Source organism: Pyxicephalus adspersus, chromosome 1, assembly GCF_032062135.1.
Source record: "Pyxicephalus adspersus chromosome 1, UCB_Pads_2.0, whole genome shotgun sequence".
In the NCBI taxonomy this organism is placed as follows: Eukaryota; Metazoa; Chordata; class Amphibia; order Anura; family Pyxicephalidae; genus Pyxicephalus; species Pyxicephalus adspersus.
This window is the reverse complement of record NC_092858.1, coordinates 67,310,000-67,329,550: the sequence shown is the minus strand read 5'-3', so window position 1 is coordinate 67,329,550 and position 19,551 is coordinate 67,310,000. Positions and strand designations below refer to the sequence as shown.

At 38.2% G+C, this 19,551-nt stretch overlaps 1 protein-coding gene across 1 annotated transcript in view; it reads right to left on the bottom strand.

Annotated features, from left to right (window-relative positions):
- Positions 1 to 560: 560 nt before the first annotated feature.
- Positions 561 to 19,551, bottom strand: part of OCA2 (OCA2 melanosomal transmembrane protein) — a gene marked incomplete in the record, with an annotated part of 91,987 nt that continues 72,996 nt past the window's right edge. The window contains 2 exon segments of the mRNA XM_072412868.1: positions 561 to 1,501; positions 18,829 to 18,922. Coding sequence (XP_072268969.1) covers positions 1,414 to 1,501; positions 18,829 to 18,922 — 182 coding nt within the window.

Sequence of the window (19,551 nt, the reverse complement as noted above, 5' to 3'; positions counted from 1 at the left end):
GCTGTATAAAAATGGAATAGCATTAATGCCCCATAGACCTAACACTGGAATGTTAATGGAACACATCTGCCAAAATTTAAGACCATGGTCATTTTTTTTATTGCTTCATCAGAGAGTTTCGCTAAATATAAATTTACTAATTGTAATATATTTTACGTTAAGATACTAATCTAATTGACTACAGTGGTCTCCATTGTATGCATATATTGATCATGTAGCTATTGAACTAGCCTTCTAGAGTTCACCTGCCAAAGAGGCAGTATTTGCTATGTATATCCTGTGCTTGGTGCAGTACTTTATCTGAACTTATCCTAAAATTCACTGAAGCCCAGTCTTTATGAATGTGTGTGGATTGGCAAAAGAAAATTTCCCATGTATTACTTTAGATTTATAATAATAGTATTTCTAAAAACAAAATCATTTTGAATAGAGCTTCCTAAAACTCTGTGAGCTGGTCAGAAAAAAGGCTTCTTTGTGTATGGAGAAGAAATTAGGCTGAGCCAACTGGGAGAATGTTTCTCTGATGGAGGGAAAATAAGCAACATCAAAAACACTTTCAGTAACAGTAGAAGCAAAAAGTTTAATTGTGGTTTACAATGTTGAATATCCCCCAATACTGCTGTTCTATGAAATTGGGGTTGGGGTGGTTGAGTTTATTCACACAGATTACATGACTGAGACAAAAGTCATATTACCATAATGTCAGAAAGGAGTTGGGTTTTTATTGTTTGTTATGCTAGACTCTGCTTTATATACTAAAAATGTATGCTCTGTATAGCACATTCCTTTTATATATTGGAAACCATTTATATAAAGAACACTTTCCTGGGTCAAGTTTGAATTTATTTTTTAGTAACACATTGCTTCACTTTTTTTTTTTTTTTTTGACAGTTTAGGTTTTTTAGCACAATTTCAGCATATACTGCATATTGAAAGCACCATGGTAAAAATACCATAACAGGGTATGAAAGAACATTCTGTAAATGTTAATGCATGTTCACTCGGTCATAAAAGAAGACCACAAAACCGTAACTAGGTAATAAACTTTGGTCAAGTTACTTTGAGTGAAGAGAGAAGTATAGCAGATCTTTACTAGGTATTCTGGCCAATACAATCCAGAAATTTATTACAACTAGGGCAAAACTATCCCTATTAAGAACACACAATTCAACAATACTGCTCTCTAACAAAAGTCAGAGATGGCCTGCTGATGGTCAACAATTACATTCCAATGTTATATCAATACAGAAATGGATAACTTTGAATTTATTGCATGCACATGTGTATCTACTGACAAATGCAAGCATGACGCCGGTGCTTCACCAAATAAAATAAACCAATAAACCATGTGCTGTTCATTTGTTTTCTTCTTGTGGCACGCAGGGGAGGGGAGTTACTTTTCCATGTTTTTGATCATGCATTCCACTTGAGAACAACATGTGCAATCAGTAGATAACTCATTCCAATCATAGTAGAGATGACCATCATAGGAAAGCCCAACCTGTAAGGTAAAAGTACAAAGAAAAAGAAAAGAACAAACATGAGACAACATGTAACGTTTACAGCTAGAAGAGGAACACATATTGGGTTTTAGTCTCTGATATTTTTGATTTCCTTCTGAAAATGCATATTGTCTAAACTTTTATACTCCTTCAAGGTCTTTATTACTTTAGCAATTGCACTTTTTATTGATTCGCCACAAACTGAATAAACCCTTGGATAAAAATTGTAATGCAGGTATTATTTTGTTTGCATGGAAATATATTTTAGTTATTTACTAGTAGCTCAATGAAGTGGTGCACGTTCTGGCATTAACATAGAAGATACTGATGGAGCAAAAAGCTTTTGATAAGAACTGTAAAGCTTCAAGACGTCCCTATGTTTGTAGAAAGATAAGACTGAGGTTTATGACAGGAGATGACCAGATCCTTAGCATTTGCTTAAATTGTGGATAGGATCATCAGTCCAAAGCAACAGGTTTACTTCTATACTACTTTTCCCAGAAGCAAACACATGTACTTTACTCTCCCATCACCTAGAGTTTGGCAACAGGAGCCAGAAAATTCCATGTAAATTCTTTGTTGCTCAAGCTGTAATTTCAGCAGGGCTATGAACTCTACATGCATCACACTGGTGCTTGGGTGATTTTTCCAGCACTGTCATATGGTATGTTTTCCCGTACCTGGAAATTCCTGGTACTTTCCTTTCTTCTGGCAACTGAAAGTAACAGGAGGATAGTCCAGGGCAAGCTAGTATGCAAATATTTTCTTTAGGGGACAAACAGGTGTTCTATTGTGTAAACTGCACATATGCTGTAGTTGATCTATTTATACACATCTCTTTTTACAATCAAAGGCTCCATCAGTGACATCCTTGCTACTTTATTACCTGATATTTACTGTAATCACCGATAATATACCTATATTTGCAGGATAGGTCTAGTAATATATTCTGGTACACAATCCAAGTATCCGGATGATGGAATGGGCCACACTTTGCTCAGTCAAAGGCAAATTTGATCAAGCTCTGATCAGTTATTCCAAGAAAGGATTGTAGATGTATTTTATAAAACACTGAATGGTTGGCACTTACAATGGTATTTTAGTTCTGCTAGCACACACATTATTACAATATTGGTGAAAGCAGGACCTTACCAAAAACTACCCACTTGCTATTTATGTCCACTGTTTATTAAAAGTAACATCTGCAAAGTAATCATAAGGAGCAAGGTTATAACTAACAAAATGAAAGAGGAAAAAGCAATGAATAAAACCCAGTAGGTGACCAAAGCAAGATGCTAAATTCTATATAAAGCCGGAATGAGAGGGCTGGCAAACTCCACTCTCTTTCTTGTTCATATTACAGGCGCCACTTCCCTTTATCCCTTCCCTCTCCTTTATTCTCTTGCTGAACAAACAATAGCTTTCTCGATTGTCACAGACAAAAGCTTACAGACCTGAAGAAAGAGGTCCACTGTATACAGGTTAATAGCATCTATTCCAGACAAGTGCAATGCCGAATATCTGTATTACAGAAGCAGTCTTCTTTTTTAGAGAATGCTCATCTTAGTAGAGCCAATACATTTCCCTTGTGCCTCAGATTTACTCTGCATTAATTGATTTTTATAAACTAATTCTCAGTAGAAATGTGTGATTTACATGATAACAAAACAAATACAAAGCAAATATTTTAAATTAATTTAATTTGAAGGTCTTCTAGAATACTGCAAAAACAAGGATGTGCATTAAACAAAGACCAGATTGCACCATATTATTTACTAACAAAAACAAAATAATTTTTAGCTTTTCCTAAAGTATCAAAAAATTTCAAAGAATATAATATGATCCCTACCCCCCAAACCTTTCTGGTCCCCTGTGGGCACACATTGGTGAAAAATCCTTGCACCATGATGGTGGCAACCAAAGCAAGAAAATATAAAAACTTCTTAAACACATACATTTAAAACCAAAAGGGTATGAGTATGTTAAATATTTCTATTGATCCAGATGTATCAGACCACTGCTAGAGGTGCCAGACAGAGAAAGGCTCGCGCCTACATATATTTTGGAATTGCCCCCTTCTGAGGAATTTTTGGGTTACAGTTCGGTCCACAGTTTTTTCATAGCTTTTTTTCCTTTTACAACACAACTCATTTTCACAGAAGGCATATAAAAGCTCAGTTATCAGACACCTTATCATGGCTGCTATTTCCTGTATAGCCACTGCTGGAGGAACCCTGATCCACCAACAATTTGTTCATGGCTCTGTAGAGTCAATGAGATCCACCGCATGGAAGACCTTACACATCCTCTATTCGGGGCACTGGCAGGAAGGTGGGCAATACATGGGATTATTGGTGGCAGTTCATGACAACTAATGAATACCAGGATCTTTTTACTCTCACTTAAAAATTTTTTGACCTATCTGGCCCACTTCTTAATTATCCCTCCTTGCTTACTAGGCTTTGGTTGATTTAGCCGATACAGAAACCCTATAGGAGAAACCCCCCCACTTTACGAATCTTCCCCCCACCTTCTCCCTACTGTCCTAGGCCCCCCCCCCGACCCTTTTGTTTCTTCCTATCTACGTGTTCCATAGCACTTTTACATACCGATCTTTTGAGATTTTTGGACCAAGATTGTACTAACTTGTTTGGAATATTATATTTACAGATGTCTTGTTTGTATTTTTATCTTGCTTTATTTAATCCTTAAAATAATCATGTCTCCTTCTCCCTGTTTTATTCTGTAGCCCATTAAAAGTTTTAAATAATGTTTATAAAAAATATTTCTATTGGGAGGACATAGGGACTGGATGTTAAAGATCAACTATTTAGTGCTGGGATCACCAACCGGTGCACCCCCGAGCAGGGTCAGAAGAAGGACCCCACTCGGGGGACGCACCGGCCAGAGGCGCAGACCATGTTCCCTGTACAAATCCCTGCCTCAGAGAAGTAGGCATGCTGTGTTCCTGGACACAATCTGCCCACTCTCCTGCAATGGGAAGTGGGCGGGGTTATACCATCGTGACATCACTATGAGGGAGGTCCCCCCCCTTTGAGTGACACCCGGCTCCCCGCACATGCACGGTCAAGAGCCGGTAATTTTAGTGGCCTGCGGGACCAAAAAGGTTGGCGACCACTGATTTAGTGGCCTATAGTGTAATGGTTAGTTGGGCTGCCTGTAGCTATGGGTTTATGACTGGAAATGATGTTTTAGCTTAAAGAGGTTTAAATTTGCATAAAGTAATTTATACTTTGACAGCATTTATTTATATTGTTTAGAAACATCGTATTTTTATTAGCATTTAAACAAACATACTTGTGTTGGGCACATTTGAGACTCTGGGCACGTTCAGGTTTTTTATAGCCTGCAAACGCTTTTAAAAGCCTTGTAAAAATAGTTTTATTAAAAGTGATTAGGTCTGTTTTTTCTGCAGGCTTTCATAGGCTTTAACAAGAGTTTGTTTAGAAGCTCAATGTAGCTTCCTGGGTCATTTGGCCATCCAAACATCTCCAAAGACTTGCAAATCCCTAGAAAAAAAAAAGCCTGTACAGGCTTTTGCAAATGAAAGCATTTTTTTTTCCTGAAAACGATCCTGGAATCCTAGCTGTGCAGAGTAGGCTTCCGGAAGTATTTAACAGCCAGTCTAAACATACCCAAAATCCCAAAATACTGCCAAAATCCTCTACATGACCTGGGCTATTGCATATAAGACAGTAGAAATGGTAACAAAATTTTGTTAACATTATAAAGTTGCTTCATTAAATTATGAGTTCTTCAGCAAAGCTCAAATTTTAAAACATTCAGAATGTTAATAGACAAACTTGTGTTTACTAGGTAGAATGCGGTCACACCAGGGCAACTTTGACATGTATTGAAGAAATTCAGTGGTATGTTACACTAGCAGTACTTTTGCCAATAAATAAGTTGCCAATAAATTCTTGAGATAACAGTTATACCTGTACTGTTTTTTATAGGGAAAAACCTGTCTATTTCCTCTAACACAAATCCTGAAGGGAACATTTGTAGCTGTAGGATCAGTGGCAGGGCAATAGCAAGCATTCAGGCTTTATGGGGTGGTGATAGAGAAAAAAGGAACCCCCCTGTCACTGCCTACACATCAGCCCCCCTGCTCTCTATGGGACCTATTTTTAAGCCAGGTCTTTCCAAAGAAAGTGAATAGGTTATGACAATTGATAGAGGTAAACAGATCTTTACTGATCATTTTACGACTAAAAATTTATTGTTTTAAAGTAAAGCATGCTAGAGTTTAGCTTTAAGTAAAGAAGATGCATATGAGTTATAGATTGAAATGCAAAAGCACAAATTGAAGCACAGCCACATTGCTACAAATCCTAGCCTATAGTCCTGTAGGAAACATGTCACAGTGTTTATTGGAAAGCATGCAAAAACAGAAGGGCTTCCTCCAGTTTAGTGAAGTACCTTAATTGGATGACCATGTTATTCACAGGATTTTCCCAAGTGAAAACAAGCTACTTTCATCTATCAGCTTGACAAGGTTCTCTTTTCCTTCTACAAACACAGTTTTCATTCTCTAACAAAGTCTCCAGAGAGAAGCTAAAACAATGTTGTACAAGGCCCAGTGCTGGGAAAACATGTATGCCACCATAAGGGGCATTCTGGTTACATTTACAGTACATTATAAGAAATAAATCATAAAAAGAACGTTTAGGACAGTAATTATTTACTATACATAACTTTGATAAAGCTTTTAGGTGCGTATTAGGTGGTTTGTATAGTCTTACACAAACAGAACAATTTCTCTCCAGTGTCTTGAGGCAATGTGCAGAGACTGTAGCACAAAACAATGGACTAACAATGTGAGCTTTAATTATTTGTAATTCTCTAGGAGAAAAGAACATTTAACCGGTTTTGCAATTTTAATTTAAAAAAAGTAAAGCCTGGCAGAGGATGTTCTCATAAGTCATACAAGGTACATAAAAGAAAATCACTGTCGTCTTTACAGGTATACACAAAATCCTGCTCTCCAGCCAAAAATCCAGTAAGCTTCCAGCTTCCCGTTACAGCTGACAACCAAAGTGCCTGTATAAGGACGTTTATAGCAGGATCATCAAATATATAATAAAAGTATTATAACTTAAATATAGACTTTAGAATATTGAAAAAGACTTTCAAATAAAAATTCTAACATCAATATTAGAAAAATCCTCCATACTTGCCCTTGCTACAATATCTTCATCCTAGTGATACTCAAAATAGCTACACTCGTACTGTACATAATCAATGCACAAGTCCACATCTATTTCCTGATCAGGTGAACCGGATGATTCTACCTATAACCCAGAAAATGCATGAAATACACAAGATGACAAATGGATCAGAGGCGACTCAAGTTCTACTCTAAGTTAATGATTCATTTTACTCCCCTCTCCTGTCCTCCCTTTCCTCCTCTGGCACTGCTTTTCTTCTACCTGGTCCCATACATCCATTTTCCTCCTCCACTAATGAACACCACTTCTGTTCTGTACCATTAGACATCATACCCCTTCTTTCCTAGTTGTGCTGTTCTGCCTGTTGCCTCTCCTATCCTACAAATGATGTTCCAGGGCAGATTTTCCAATGTACTGGAAAATACCTGTCCTTAACCTCCCTAGCGCTCTAATTCTGTGCAAATTTCCGTGTAAAAAGCGATACAATTTTTGGCATGGAAATGTATTTTTCATTGTAGGCTATAATGCTTAGGCATAACTCACCGACATTTAATACATTTATTACTAAACTTTAAAGAACAAAACACAAAAATCTGGTAAAATAAAAATATTTAAATATGTAATATAATGTACAGTAGCATATTTTATATATATATATATATATATATATATATATATATATATATATTTTTTAGACTCAATACAGCTATTTTGTATTGAATCTAATACAAAATTATTTGAATTACCTGCTGATTCGCCCCCTGGCACTGACGCATGCACCAACGTCACTGGGAAACCCCGGAGATTGTCGCTGCATTCGCTGGCTGGAGATCAAGGAGGAAGGACGTGTCCCCAGGACCTGCGGGGACCAGCAGGAAGACAGGGGATGACAACTGAGCAAGGTAAGTGGGTTTTCTCTTTAGTTAATAGCTACCCCAAGTGTGACTTGGGATTACCGCTATTTGCAGGTAAAATCCACCCCAAGTCACACTCGGGAATACTGCTTGGGGGGTTAAAGTTTTGTTCCTTCTTCCCACTCATTGTACAGATTACATAAACAGGGTTCCTTCATTTCAGAATACATGTCACTGTAAACCATAGACAGAGGTAAAAGGTAATTTAAAGTTATTATATCTGTGTCTGTGTGTGTAAATATCTCTCACACACAGTAACAGACATGTATATTCTTTAAAAATATTAATGTGGGGAAAAATAATTGACAGATTCTTGTTCTCGTGCACAGATAAACGTTGTACAAACACCCAGTCATCCACATTATTCATGTCAGGCCAGTTTTTTTCCAGTGCTCCATGGTCCAGTTTAGATGCCAACATACCCATTGTGGGCACTTTTGGTGGTGTACAGGGGTCAGCCAAGACATCCTAACTGGTCTCTGCAGTTATGAAGTGTCATACACAGCAAGACACTATGTTCCTACACTACTCTCTCTTGGCTAGAAGTAGTTTCTTTCATTTTGGGCATTCTTGTTTCAAGGGATAGCAGCAGGTTGATAAACCTTCCTACTCTTCCTCCCTCAAGTACGTTAACAATTGGGTGCCCTCGATCAAGTCCCTGTTCCATAATTAACCTCCTCCGAACCCCTTTTGGTAGTTACTAACAGCTACTGACTAGAAACACCACAAAAATGTTTTAGAGCTCCTGGAACCCAGATCACAGTGTGTAAAGGATCCTCATATGTTCCCATTTTTTTCTTCCTTCCAACACATCCCCTTCATGAACTGACTGCCAAATGTACCCCCCGATACCAGGTGGCATTGTATTGTAATAATGTTTTGGCTGATTCTATGTTTTTTAAAGCTCTTGCTAAATCATGTCTTCTCTGAAAATCTCTAAAGTTGATGAAATAAAGTGAGTATCAACATCCTTTTTGAAATTGGCTCTGGTTGCAGAATAAGAACAAGAGTCTATATATATAAAGCAATATATATAGCAATAAAGATGACTGGCTTTTACAAAATTTGTGACAAAAAGCCAGTAGAAAATATCAATCCCAATCAATATACTGCAGCTTGCTTTTTTACTGTGTCACTATAAGCTACATTAGTTCTGATTCAGCATTGTTAAAATATTTGATGAACCAGGCCTCTGATTGCTTATCAAAAGAGCACACAGCTGAATTCATGAAAATTCATAGGTAATGCTGAATAACGATAACATATCTTGTTTATGGATTATTGCATTCTGGATGATCACTATGAACACAATATATCATGAAATTTTAAGCTGGAGCTTTGCATTTCTAATGTACCTAATAAAATGTCCTTCCCAATAGGATATGAGTTTTGACCAGTGTCAATATTATTAACAAAATGTAATGATCATAACCACAAATATTTTTGTATTTAAAGGCTCCACAAATCTAGGAATTAGCATTAGTCACCTTCACCTGTAGTGTCTATTAAGAATGTGTGCATATCTAATATACTAATGAGGTATTATGAACAGTTCCAAATACCAGTAACTTTTGGCCCAAAACCTTTAGGCCTCTTCTTGAAAGCTAAAGAGAAATTTCACATATCAACACAACAATGATCTAAACCCAACAGAAAAATTGTGGGTTTCCCTAAGGGGGTTCTGCACAAGAGATCTTCTTGCAATCTGACTAATTTGGAGCACTTTTGCAAGAAAGAGTGGGCAAATATTGCCAAGATGTGCCATGCTGATAGACTCCTATCCAAGAAGACTGAATACTGTAATTAACCCCCCTGGCGGTATTTCTGAGTGTGACTTGGGGTGAATTTTTTGTACCAAAAGCGGAAACCCTAAACCACACTCGGGGTAGGAATAAAAAAATACCTTCTCCCCATGACCCAGTGGCGTCCTCAGCGATCTCCAGCTGTCATCTGCATCGCATCCTTGATGTGAAGCGTCGGTACGCTGGAGAGGCGTGGCCAGGCGAGAAATTTAAAAGCAGAATACATTGTTATCTGCTTTTAAATCATTGATCAGACCTTTGATTGACCTTGAACGTTACTGACTTCTTACTGGAAACTTGATCACATTCATGGCATCCAAAAGCTGTTTTGGAACAGCTAAAAAGCAGCAATAGCGTTTTGGAGTCACTTGCGTAATCGTGCGTTAGTGATTTACCTGGAAACGTGTCATCAGACAGTGACCGTGAAATCAGCGACAAATCTGAGCTTCAGGTCAGTAATGTGCGCAGTTGGTGCTCTATTGACCTTGATGCAGCTCAGGCAGGGCCCCCAAGGTTTCCCTTTTCTGGAGCACCTGTTGTGAAAATTGATGCTGAATGCAATGACCCCTTGGTATACCTGCAATTGTTTCTGACCAATGAGGTTATTGAAAAAATAGTTGCTGAGACAAACAGGTATGCTGCACAACAATTACCGGTAGGTGCTCCACACCTGAGGTTTGCAGGAGGCAGAAAGTGGGTACCAGTGACCAAAGATGACATTTGGCTATTTCTGGGCTTAGTGAAACTTCAGGGAGTGGTGGGCAAACCCCTGAAGAAGTGGTATTGGTCTACCAATAAAATACTTGCCACTCCATTCTTTGCCACAGTCATGCCAGTGTACAGATTTACCCTCATCATGAGATATCTACACTTTGCCAACAATGAAGAGTTTGATGAAACTGCTCATCCTGCACCAAAACTCAAAAAAATTGTGAAGTATTTCAAATGATAAAAAAATTGCCAACACACCTATGTGCCAGAAAGAGACATCAGCATAGACAAAAGTCTAAAAGCTTACAAAGGGAGGATCAGCTGGGTGCAATACATTGCAAAACCTACCGTATATGCTGTGCGAATCGTCAACACGCTACACACGGAATTCAGTCCTTTACACTGGAAAAGGCACAAAATTCAACCCAAAATAAAGCAAATATGGAATGGCAACATCTACTGTTCTCTCACTCATTGAGCCATTGCTAAATCAGGGCTATTGTGTCAACCGACAACTTTTACACTTCTCCTGAACTTTATGAGTTTCTTCTGCAACACAAAAAACAGATATGTATGGAACTGTTAGGGCTAACCAGCACAACCTGCCATCAATGTTTGCAAAAAGAAGCTGAAGACAGGAGAAATGGTTGCCTGGCAGAAAGGCACAATGATGGCCCTGCGATGGCATGACAAGAAAGATGTGTGCCTAATGAGTATTGTCCATAATGCCTCCACTGTTATGGCACGCACGAAAGGTGGGAAAGAAATCATGAAGCCACAAGTAGTGATTGACTACAACAACATCATGGGAGGTGTTGACAGAGCTGATCAAGCAATGACATTCTACCCAGCAATGAGGAAACAGCAAAAGAAGTACTACAAAAAGATTTTCAGACATCTTGTTAAGCAATGCTTGTGGAATGCCTACATTCTGTACAAGCAAGAGTGACAGGCCTGTGAATCATTCTGAATTCATTTGTAAAGTTTCCAAATCTATGAATCATGAACCACCAAACACCATCAATGGCTTTGAATAGACCTGGACGTTGTGCTGTTGCCGTTGTCAACACGGAACACCTGACTGGTCTTCATTTCACAGACTACATCCCATCAATCGAGAAAAAGGCAGTACCTACAAGGATATGCGTGGTTTGTTGCTCAAAGAGAGGGGACAGTGGAAGGGAGATCCCAAAGAAAACCAGGTTCTACTGTCCTGACTGTGACGTTGGACTGTGCAGTCAATTTTTAAAATTTACCATACCCGGAATGCCTATTAGACATTTAATTGAAATTTATCAATAATATTGCACCCTTGTTTGGACAAATTTCAGTGTTTTTGATTTGATTACATTTTTAAATTAAATTTATTGTTATTATATTATTTCCTAAAATAAATATTTTTATTTATTATATTGTAATTTATGCTTTGTGTTTAAAACTTTATTATACCCGGGAGTTATTCCTAAGAATTACAGGCCTACAATATTAAACAAATTTCCATGCAAATAATGTACCGCTTTTGGCATAAAAAAACTGACAATTAAATTGCCTGGGAGGTTAAATCAAAAGGTATAAACAAAGTATTAGTTTAAGGATTTTCCCCCTTTTCAACCAGCTTAATATATATATATATTTTTGTTAAATATTTTTCTACTAACAGATTTGTTTTTCAATTGAAATGTATAGGTTATATAGGTGGGAAAGGTCTTAAAATGATATATTGTGATCTAATTTATTTTTACATAAAAACTGGCATTTTAACAAGGGCTTTTTATCCACTGTATCTGGAATTTGTGGGCTCTCACAAAAGCAGCCTGCAATATTTTTATGCTCAGCATATAAGCTTAGCAAATTCTTATATGTCTTATATGTCATGACTTAATATTAAAGCTCGGGACTGCATTAGAAGTGGACGGAATGAAGATATGTTTAGGAGAATCATGTATAATGACTACATTGGGGAATATTCACAATGTCTTCACTTCAGCAAACCACATCAATGTATTCTAAATTCATTATAGTGAAGGTGTTCTACACCCTCAAACCCTGGGGTCATAAACAATAACAGATTTTCCTACGTCCCTATACTCTATGAAAAAAATGACAATTGGTTTGACAAAAAAAAAATGAAAAAAATGTTAAAAGTGTAAACTAGTCAGGCAAATTTCATGAAAAATGAATTATAAAGCAATCACTCACATCTGAAAGTAAGCAATTTTTTTTAACTTGTGCAATATTTTGAAAATGTAAACTGAAACCAAGCAGTTAAACAAAGCAGTTGGAATTCAGAGTTCTATCAACAATTAACACTAGGCAGCCAACAGTAAGTATCAAATGGTCTTCAAGGCAAATGTTGTATTACAGCATTGCATATAATTTCAATATATAAAAGTTTATTGAACCATAAACTTTTTTTTCTTAGCAGCAGCCAAGCTAAAATGAGTCCACTGTGAGCACAGCCTTCTATATTGGTATCTGCTGAGAAAAGCATACCGTTCTGAGATTAATGAATACTAATACAACATTTAATCATACTTTTCCTGTGGAAGTCTTTTGAAAGTATTCAGAAACCCCACAGTTTATAGCATGCACTTTAACATCTTTATGAATCAGGAAGTTTTAGATTTGTAGTTCAATTATCAAAAATCATTGATTTAAAACAACCACAAACAATAAAATGCATACCACTATAGCAATAGTAAAGATCTGTGAAAAACTTAGGGATAGTATACATTTACCAACCTTTTTGGAAAACAAACTTTTTTCAACATACACTTAGGTCCATAAATATTTGGACAGAGAACTTTTTTCAAATTTTGGTTCTGTACATTACCACAACTCATTTTAAATGAAACAACTTATATGCAGTTGGACTGCAGACTTTCAGCTTTAACTCAGCTGGTTGAAAAAAAAGATTGCATAAAAATGTGAGGAACTAAAGCCTTTTTGTACACAATCACTTCATTTCAGGGGCTCAAAAGTAATTGGACAATTGACTCAAAGCCTCTTTCATGGGCATGGGCACTCATAAGCCTCAAGAATAGAAAGGCTAGATTGGACTTTGCTCAAAAACACTTTTAAAAAAAGCCAGCACAGTTCTGGAAAAACATTGTTTGGACAGATGAAACCAAGATCAACCTTTACCAGAATGATTAAAGGGTTATTTTAAGCTGACTGCATCCTCCTAGGGAGATTTCTTGTCCTAAAGACACTACAGAAAATCTCTCCAAAGTAGGGGAAAAAATTTCCCCAGAGAGATAGCCATTGGTGTAGAAATACACTTGTTAAATACACTTTATTGAGGTAATTCTAAACCAAGGTTGTGTGTAAACCCCAGGGTCCCTCCAGAGGAGCTGGTTCCATAAGATGTTTTTAGCAGTCTGTGAAGGTGGCTTTCTGACCATGACTGAAAAGGGGCATTCTTCCTAGTGGCAACCAATCCAAACAGCATTTTTCCCATTGACTAATTATATCAGGAGTTCCCCAACATCAAAAAGTTATTTTAAGAGTTTCTTAAATATAAAAAGGTAGAGAAAGACTGCTTTAAGCTCTTTTGTTAATAACTGCAGATCACTCTATTGTATTGTGTGTATAGAAAGGCCAGAAGCCTGCGATAATAGGGAGCTAGGTCTAGGGCCATCATAACTGGGTGGGAACACTGAGCAAAGCATGGGGGGGGTTAAAATGTGGGGTGAAGAATTCAAGGAGAGTTCAAGGCAGGGATAGGTTAGAAAAGAAAATAGTGGGAGAGGTAGAAGTTATATAGGAAAGCGAGGATGGACAGGTGTGGTCAGAGATCTGAACAGCAGGGGAGAAGGTTGAACTGTATACTTATTTGATATGGAACACCTGGATGCCTTGTGGCCAGAGCTCTGGGCAGAGACAAAGGGCCCGGCCAGGTTGGAGGATAGTTGCTGCAGGGGACCTCTTTGGCCCCCTTAGAGGAGGAATCAGAAATGGTATGGCCTCTGAGGTTAGAGCCTCTGATGTACCTGAGCCCAGAGGTCCCCAGGGTTCAGAGCCACATTGGGAGCCACCTTAGGGACCCTCCAGACCACCCCGTGAAATTGGTCATGGATGGAGTAAAAGGAAGGGGTGGAAGAAATAGCCCCAGGGAGAGAAGACCCACACATGTATGTTCAGGGATCTCTCTCGATCTGCTATCACTTTAATCCTTAGGCGCATACAGCCTCCACAGAAACTGAAAATCACGGCGGGGAATGAAGCCTATGTTGCCGGCCTTGGGTGGGTAGTCTGTCCTTTCCTGGGCGGGGAAAGGGCCAGGGGCATGGATCTCTGGTCGTCAGAAATCAAGGGCTTTGTAGGCAGGCAATAAAGGGGTGTGCATATTTGGGAACATGTGTCGTTTCAGACATGAATGCTTGGGGTGTGGTAGAGAGCATGGCTTCACCCGATGTGGATGCCAGTGCAGGGCCTTGGGGGAGAATAGGGCTGGAAAAAGGGAGGATCACGGTGAGATTAGAAATGTAGATACTCACACAGAGTGGCGGTAGGGGTGTTAGTGGAGGGTTTTCACATTCCATGCTCCACGGGAGTGGTTCCACTTGACAGAAAATCTGCGGTCTGGACCGTGTTAACCGGAGGTGGAGGCAGTGAAGTTGCTGAAGGAGGTGTGTTTGTGTGCCATTCGCTCAGCCTCCTCTGGGGGACCTGGTAGGTTCTCCTCTGGGTTTGCCTCCTAAGGAGGGGAATAAGTTTTGGCTTATCCACCATTTGTCCTATTCTGGGGGGGAGGTTCTCTGTGAATGCTGTCATTGATACTGAACTTTCCTTGGTTTGTTAGGCCTTCTTTAATATTGCAGTCAAATGGTTCATAAAAATGGGCAGGGCACGATATTGGCAAAAGTGGACATTGAGGCGACCTTTCACTGGCTGACAGTGCACCCAGACAGCTTGAGGTTGCTGGGATGCAAGTGGAATGAGAAGTTTTGTGTGGATAGTTACATTTAAAGAAGCTGTTTACATCAGATTATGAGGTGGTATTGTTTTGTACGGTTTTTGTGATTGCATTTTTTTCAGTACTAGTAAATTGGTTAGCCCAGTGAGGCAGCAGAAAGGGAGTCTTTAGATGGGGGATGTTTGGTGCAAGGGGCAAATTGGGGTGTTGTGGATTCACAGATCAACGACTGATCTGGAGGGGCAAGATGGGCTTGCCAAGTGGCAGTAGCGGGGGACTTTTTGTATCAAGACGGGTTGGCACAGTATCAGTTTTTAACTGTGTTTCAGATGAGTTTGAGAGAGAGGAGGGTTGCATATCCATCACATTCCTTATGAATTGAGTCATCCATGGAAACATCTAGGTGGGGTCTGGGTGAAGAGGTAGTGAAAAGGTTTAGTAAGTGGGAAGTTACATTATAGGCTTTATGTGAGGCCACACACTGGTTGATCGGGGTATGTGTGTTGGATATGTTTTTGACATATTTTCCTTCAATTTTGTTTAGGTTCCAATTCATGCTTGGTTTGGACCATAGGGCATTTGTATGTGAGCTGGGGAGAAATCAGATATGATGCCAGAGGGACTTCAGCTAGACATTTCACGTAGTGAAGGAGTGCTTCACTGGATTAGTGTTCGGGGTATGCTTCGGAGCAGTTTTCGGAGATTCACAAGTTCGCCTGGCTGGATAGGCCACCAGATGTGGTTGTGTTACATACGGGAGGTAATGATTTGGGTCTTAGGTCTCATTCCATAAATTGAATGGGACTTTTTGCGGCCCCGCACATCCTTCCCTGAGTAAATTGTGGGGTGGTCCGAGATAGTGGCTAGGACACACTGAAGATTAACTCAGTCAATGGACCGGTTAAATAAGATGCATATTAAAGTGAATAGGGAAGCGGGCTGGTTTATTGCTCGGGATGAGGGCATTGTAGTGTGCCGTACAGAATTGGAGGAGGATTTTCCACAGTATTTGCAGGGGGATGGAGTTCACTTGAATGCAGTGGGTATCAATCTATGGTTTTTAGGTTTGCAGGAGGGAATTCAGAGAACCCAGCGGGTGTGGAAGTGTGCTCAAGTTTAATGGGTTATGCTTGTGGCACAGTGGTAAATTGAAGTCCTCAAGGGCATTACATGGAGAAGGTTATTTTAATGCAGTGGGTCAGCTGCAATTATTATTTAGGATTTCTTTGGGGGCCAGAAAAAAAAGACATTGCAGGCCAGATTTGGCTAGCGGGTCAGAGTTTGACACCACTGCTTTACAGGAAGCAAGGGCAATTTTCTCTAACACAACAAAAATTCTGTTTCTTTTCTGCTAAAAAAAAAACATTTTGGCTTGGCAAACACGAAGCCAGATGTTAAACACCTAAACAATACTAAACTTGGCATTGCAGTTTTTCAGTAGTTTAATTTTCCATCTCTACAAAGGTAGCATTAAATTATACAAAAACAATTTGTATTTACCCTCAGTGAATCTCTCATGTTGATATTGTTTTGATAGTTTTGTATTATCCCGTTTGCTCACAGTTCTTTGCATTATTATATATATACATTATTTAAGCATTTTGTTTTTTCTTGAGTTCCAAAAAGTTTGTGGATTCTCATGTGTAATATTTCACACGTTTTATGTATGGCATACACTACCTGATAAAACAACAGTAGGATATCCCATTAATACTGGCAAGTAGGATTGTCCGGGCCAACTAAAAGCATTGCTTTGCATGCTTTATTGGTCACCATTCACAAAAAGGGATAAATTGAACTTCCTACTGTGAACAATTTTGTTAAAAGTACGTGTCACAAAATTTCAGGAACTAAAACAATCTGTCTTTTTTTGAGATAACAGATTGTACATTTTAAAAGGCACATATTAATACACCTTGAATTACGTATAAGGAAGGCTGATGGGATTCAAATTATAACTTGCCGAAAATGGTTTCTGTGAACATTTTGTTTCCCTGAATATCAATCAAAGCTTGTGGCATATAACTAAACAAAGACGTCCAGCTGATTCTGTTTTTCCCTGCAGATACTACCAATGCTTCATTATTTGCCAGTCTGGTAGGAAAAGAAAAGCACTTTTGAACCTCAAATAGAATCATTGTTCATATCATTTTGTATAATAATAAAAAATTCTTTGAATATTAAAGGTTCCTACAGCAAAGTCATAACACATTTCATGTGTTGTTCATTTTTAAAGACACCAGCAAAAAAAAAAGAAAAAAAAAAAAAAAATTAATAAGTAGTGTTGAGCGAACCCAGACTGTAAAGTTCGGGTCTGTACCAAATTTTATGAGTTTGAGTACCCAATCCCAAACATTGAGCCGAAGTTCAGCAGAACCCGAACTTCCAGGTGTTGGCTCATCCCTAATTATAAGCTTGATTTGCCAAGCATAAGGCAGACAACGCTATATATCATCAGCTATTAGTTATATAACCTTTTAAGTATCTTTTCACAACAAATCAGGAGTTAAACTACTAGACAAACATTTAATAAAGTAGTGCTGTGACTGAACTGTTGCTTCTATAAGTATCATATCAGTAGAAGCTGTAATGAATTGGAACTGAAGATCTGAAGCTGTAAATCTGAAGCCATGACACTTTATCTGAAAAGAGTGAAATGCTTTAAAATAAATACATGGGGATACTTCCATTTATAAAGAATTAAAAGGATCTCTGCGTTTTATTCATAAGTGATGGAAAGCAAAGGCAATTCAGGATAATGGCTTAAATCCTTATCTGCATACCTGTTCTAAATCAGTGACTCAATATATTGAAAGAAGAGGGTCAGCATGGCATCCAGGTTACTAGTAGCATCAGAGGGACCATCAGAAGGACCATTTTATTTTATTTATGTTAAACACAAGGCAAATCTAAACTGTTTTCTTCAAACCAATTGATGGGGATTTCCTCATGCAACATTCTTTTCCAAGTCATTCAGAAAGATGTAGGTTGCAAATAAAAGGTGAATGAAACTACTAGTGAGTTTCAAATAAGCAGTTACGGCTTCATTTATGGCAAGATCTAATACAAGCTACCATAGTAGTACCAGGTTCTAATGCCTGCAAAACCATGAATAAATGCTACATAGATGACAAATAAGGCATCTCGGTTTGTTCAGATTCCCTGGTCAACTTAATGTAAAGTTAATAAAAAATCAGTTTTAGATGCCAAGCAATTTTTATGTAAGACTTGTATATGGGGGATCATGGTGAATTATATATGCCAGCCTGGAGATCTACAAAAAAGTTAAATGTTAAAAAGCAAATCCTGCTAAAACTTTTTTTTTCTGTAGTTTGGGAGGGAAAGAAGAAGGATTAGTATCATTGTAGGGTTTTTAGTTCAGGTATAGAACTCCGCAGGATTTGTGCCTACTTACCCCCTACTTTATAGCCTTCCCCTACTTTACAAAAGCTTTGCTTGGACATACATTTTGCAAAACATGAGGTGGGTTTTAACCCAAATGAGTTAGTTAACAAAAGTGGGAAAAAGCTCACCTTGAGAGTGAAAAGACCTGCTATCATAGCGGAGCCTGGGGGTAAAATTCTGTATCTATATCTTGAATAGATAAGAACAAATTTAAATAAAGTAAGGGTGGTCACAAAACCAAGTATGCACCCACAGATTTCCCTACTTTATTTACAAGTATAAAGTGAGGTAGGTATGATTCGTTGGTTCTGTAATTTTACCAAGTGTATTCATATATTATCTTCCCAATGCGCCCACAGTGTAAAAATTAAAAGCAAGTACTACCGAAAAAATTCCATGAAAGAAAATCCATAGCCGTGTTGTTCCGCAATTCCAGCACATACTACGTTTGCTGAAGCTCCAATCAATGTTCCATTTCCTACACAGAAAGATAAAAATATTATTATTCAGTCGAAAAGTTAATGTGTTTTTATGTAGGAGGTTATATTTTGTTTTTTTTTTCCCCACTTTACTTTAAAATTTTACTTTCTGTCTGTGAGTCCCATTTTTTCAAATACAATGCCAAAATATAATCATTTTGTTTTAAGTCAACTGCAACTACTTTTAGGACTTATTTGAAAATTAGCTGATGTTTTTGGTCACATTCATAAAAAAAAAAAATTTAGAAAATTAGAAGGTTCAAAAACTTTCAAGCACCAATATGTGTGTGTATGTGGATGGGTCAGTATTTTTTATTATGCATAATATTTATCGGCATAAGCCACTTTTAAGATGTGAGCAGGGGAAAGTATTGCAAGCAATGTTCCAGAGTGCCTTGCCAATCTTCCCTTGTTAAAGCCGAGTATGGAAGTTCTTGGATTGTTGAGCCAGTTCTACTTTGGACTTTATTCAGAGTAAACTATGAGAGGTTGGACATGAAATACTGAAGGGACCTCTCATGACCAAGAAAAGCAACTGTGGCTGTCTACATAAAGCAGAGCTAAACTGGCAAATGGTGGTAGCACACAAACTTTCCTGCCAGCCTTCAGATTTGGAGTGCCTGATATG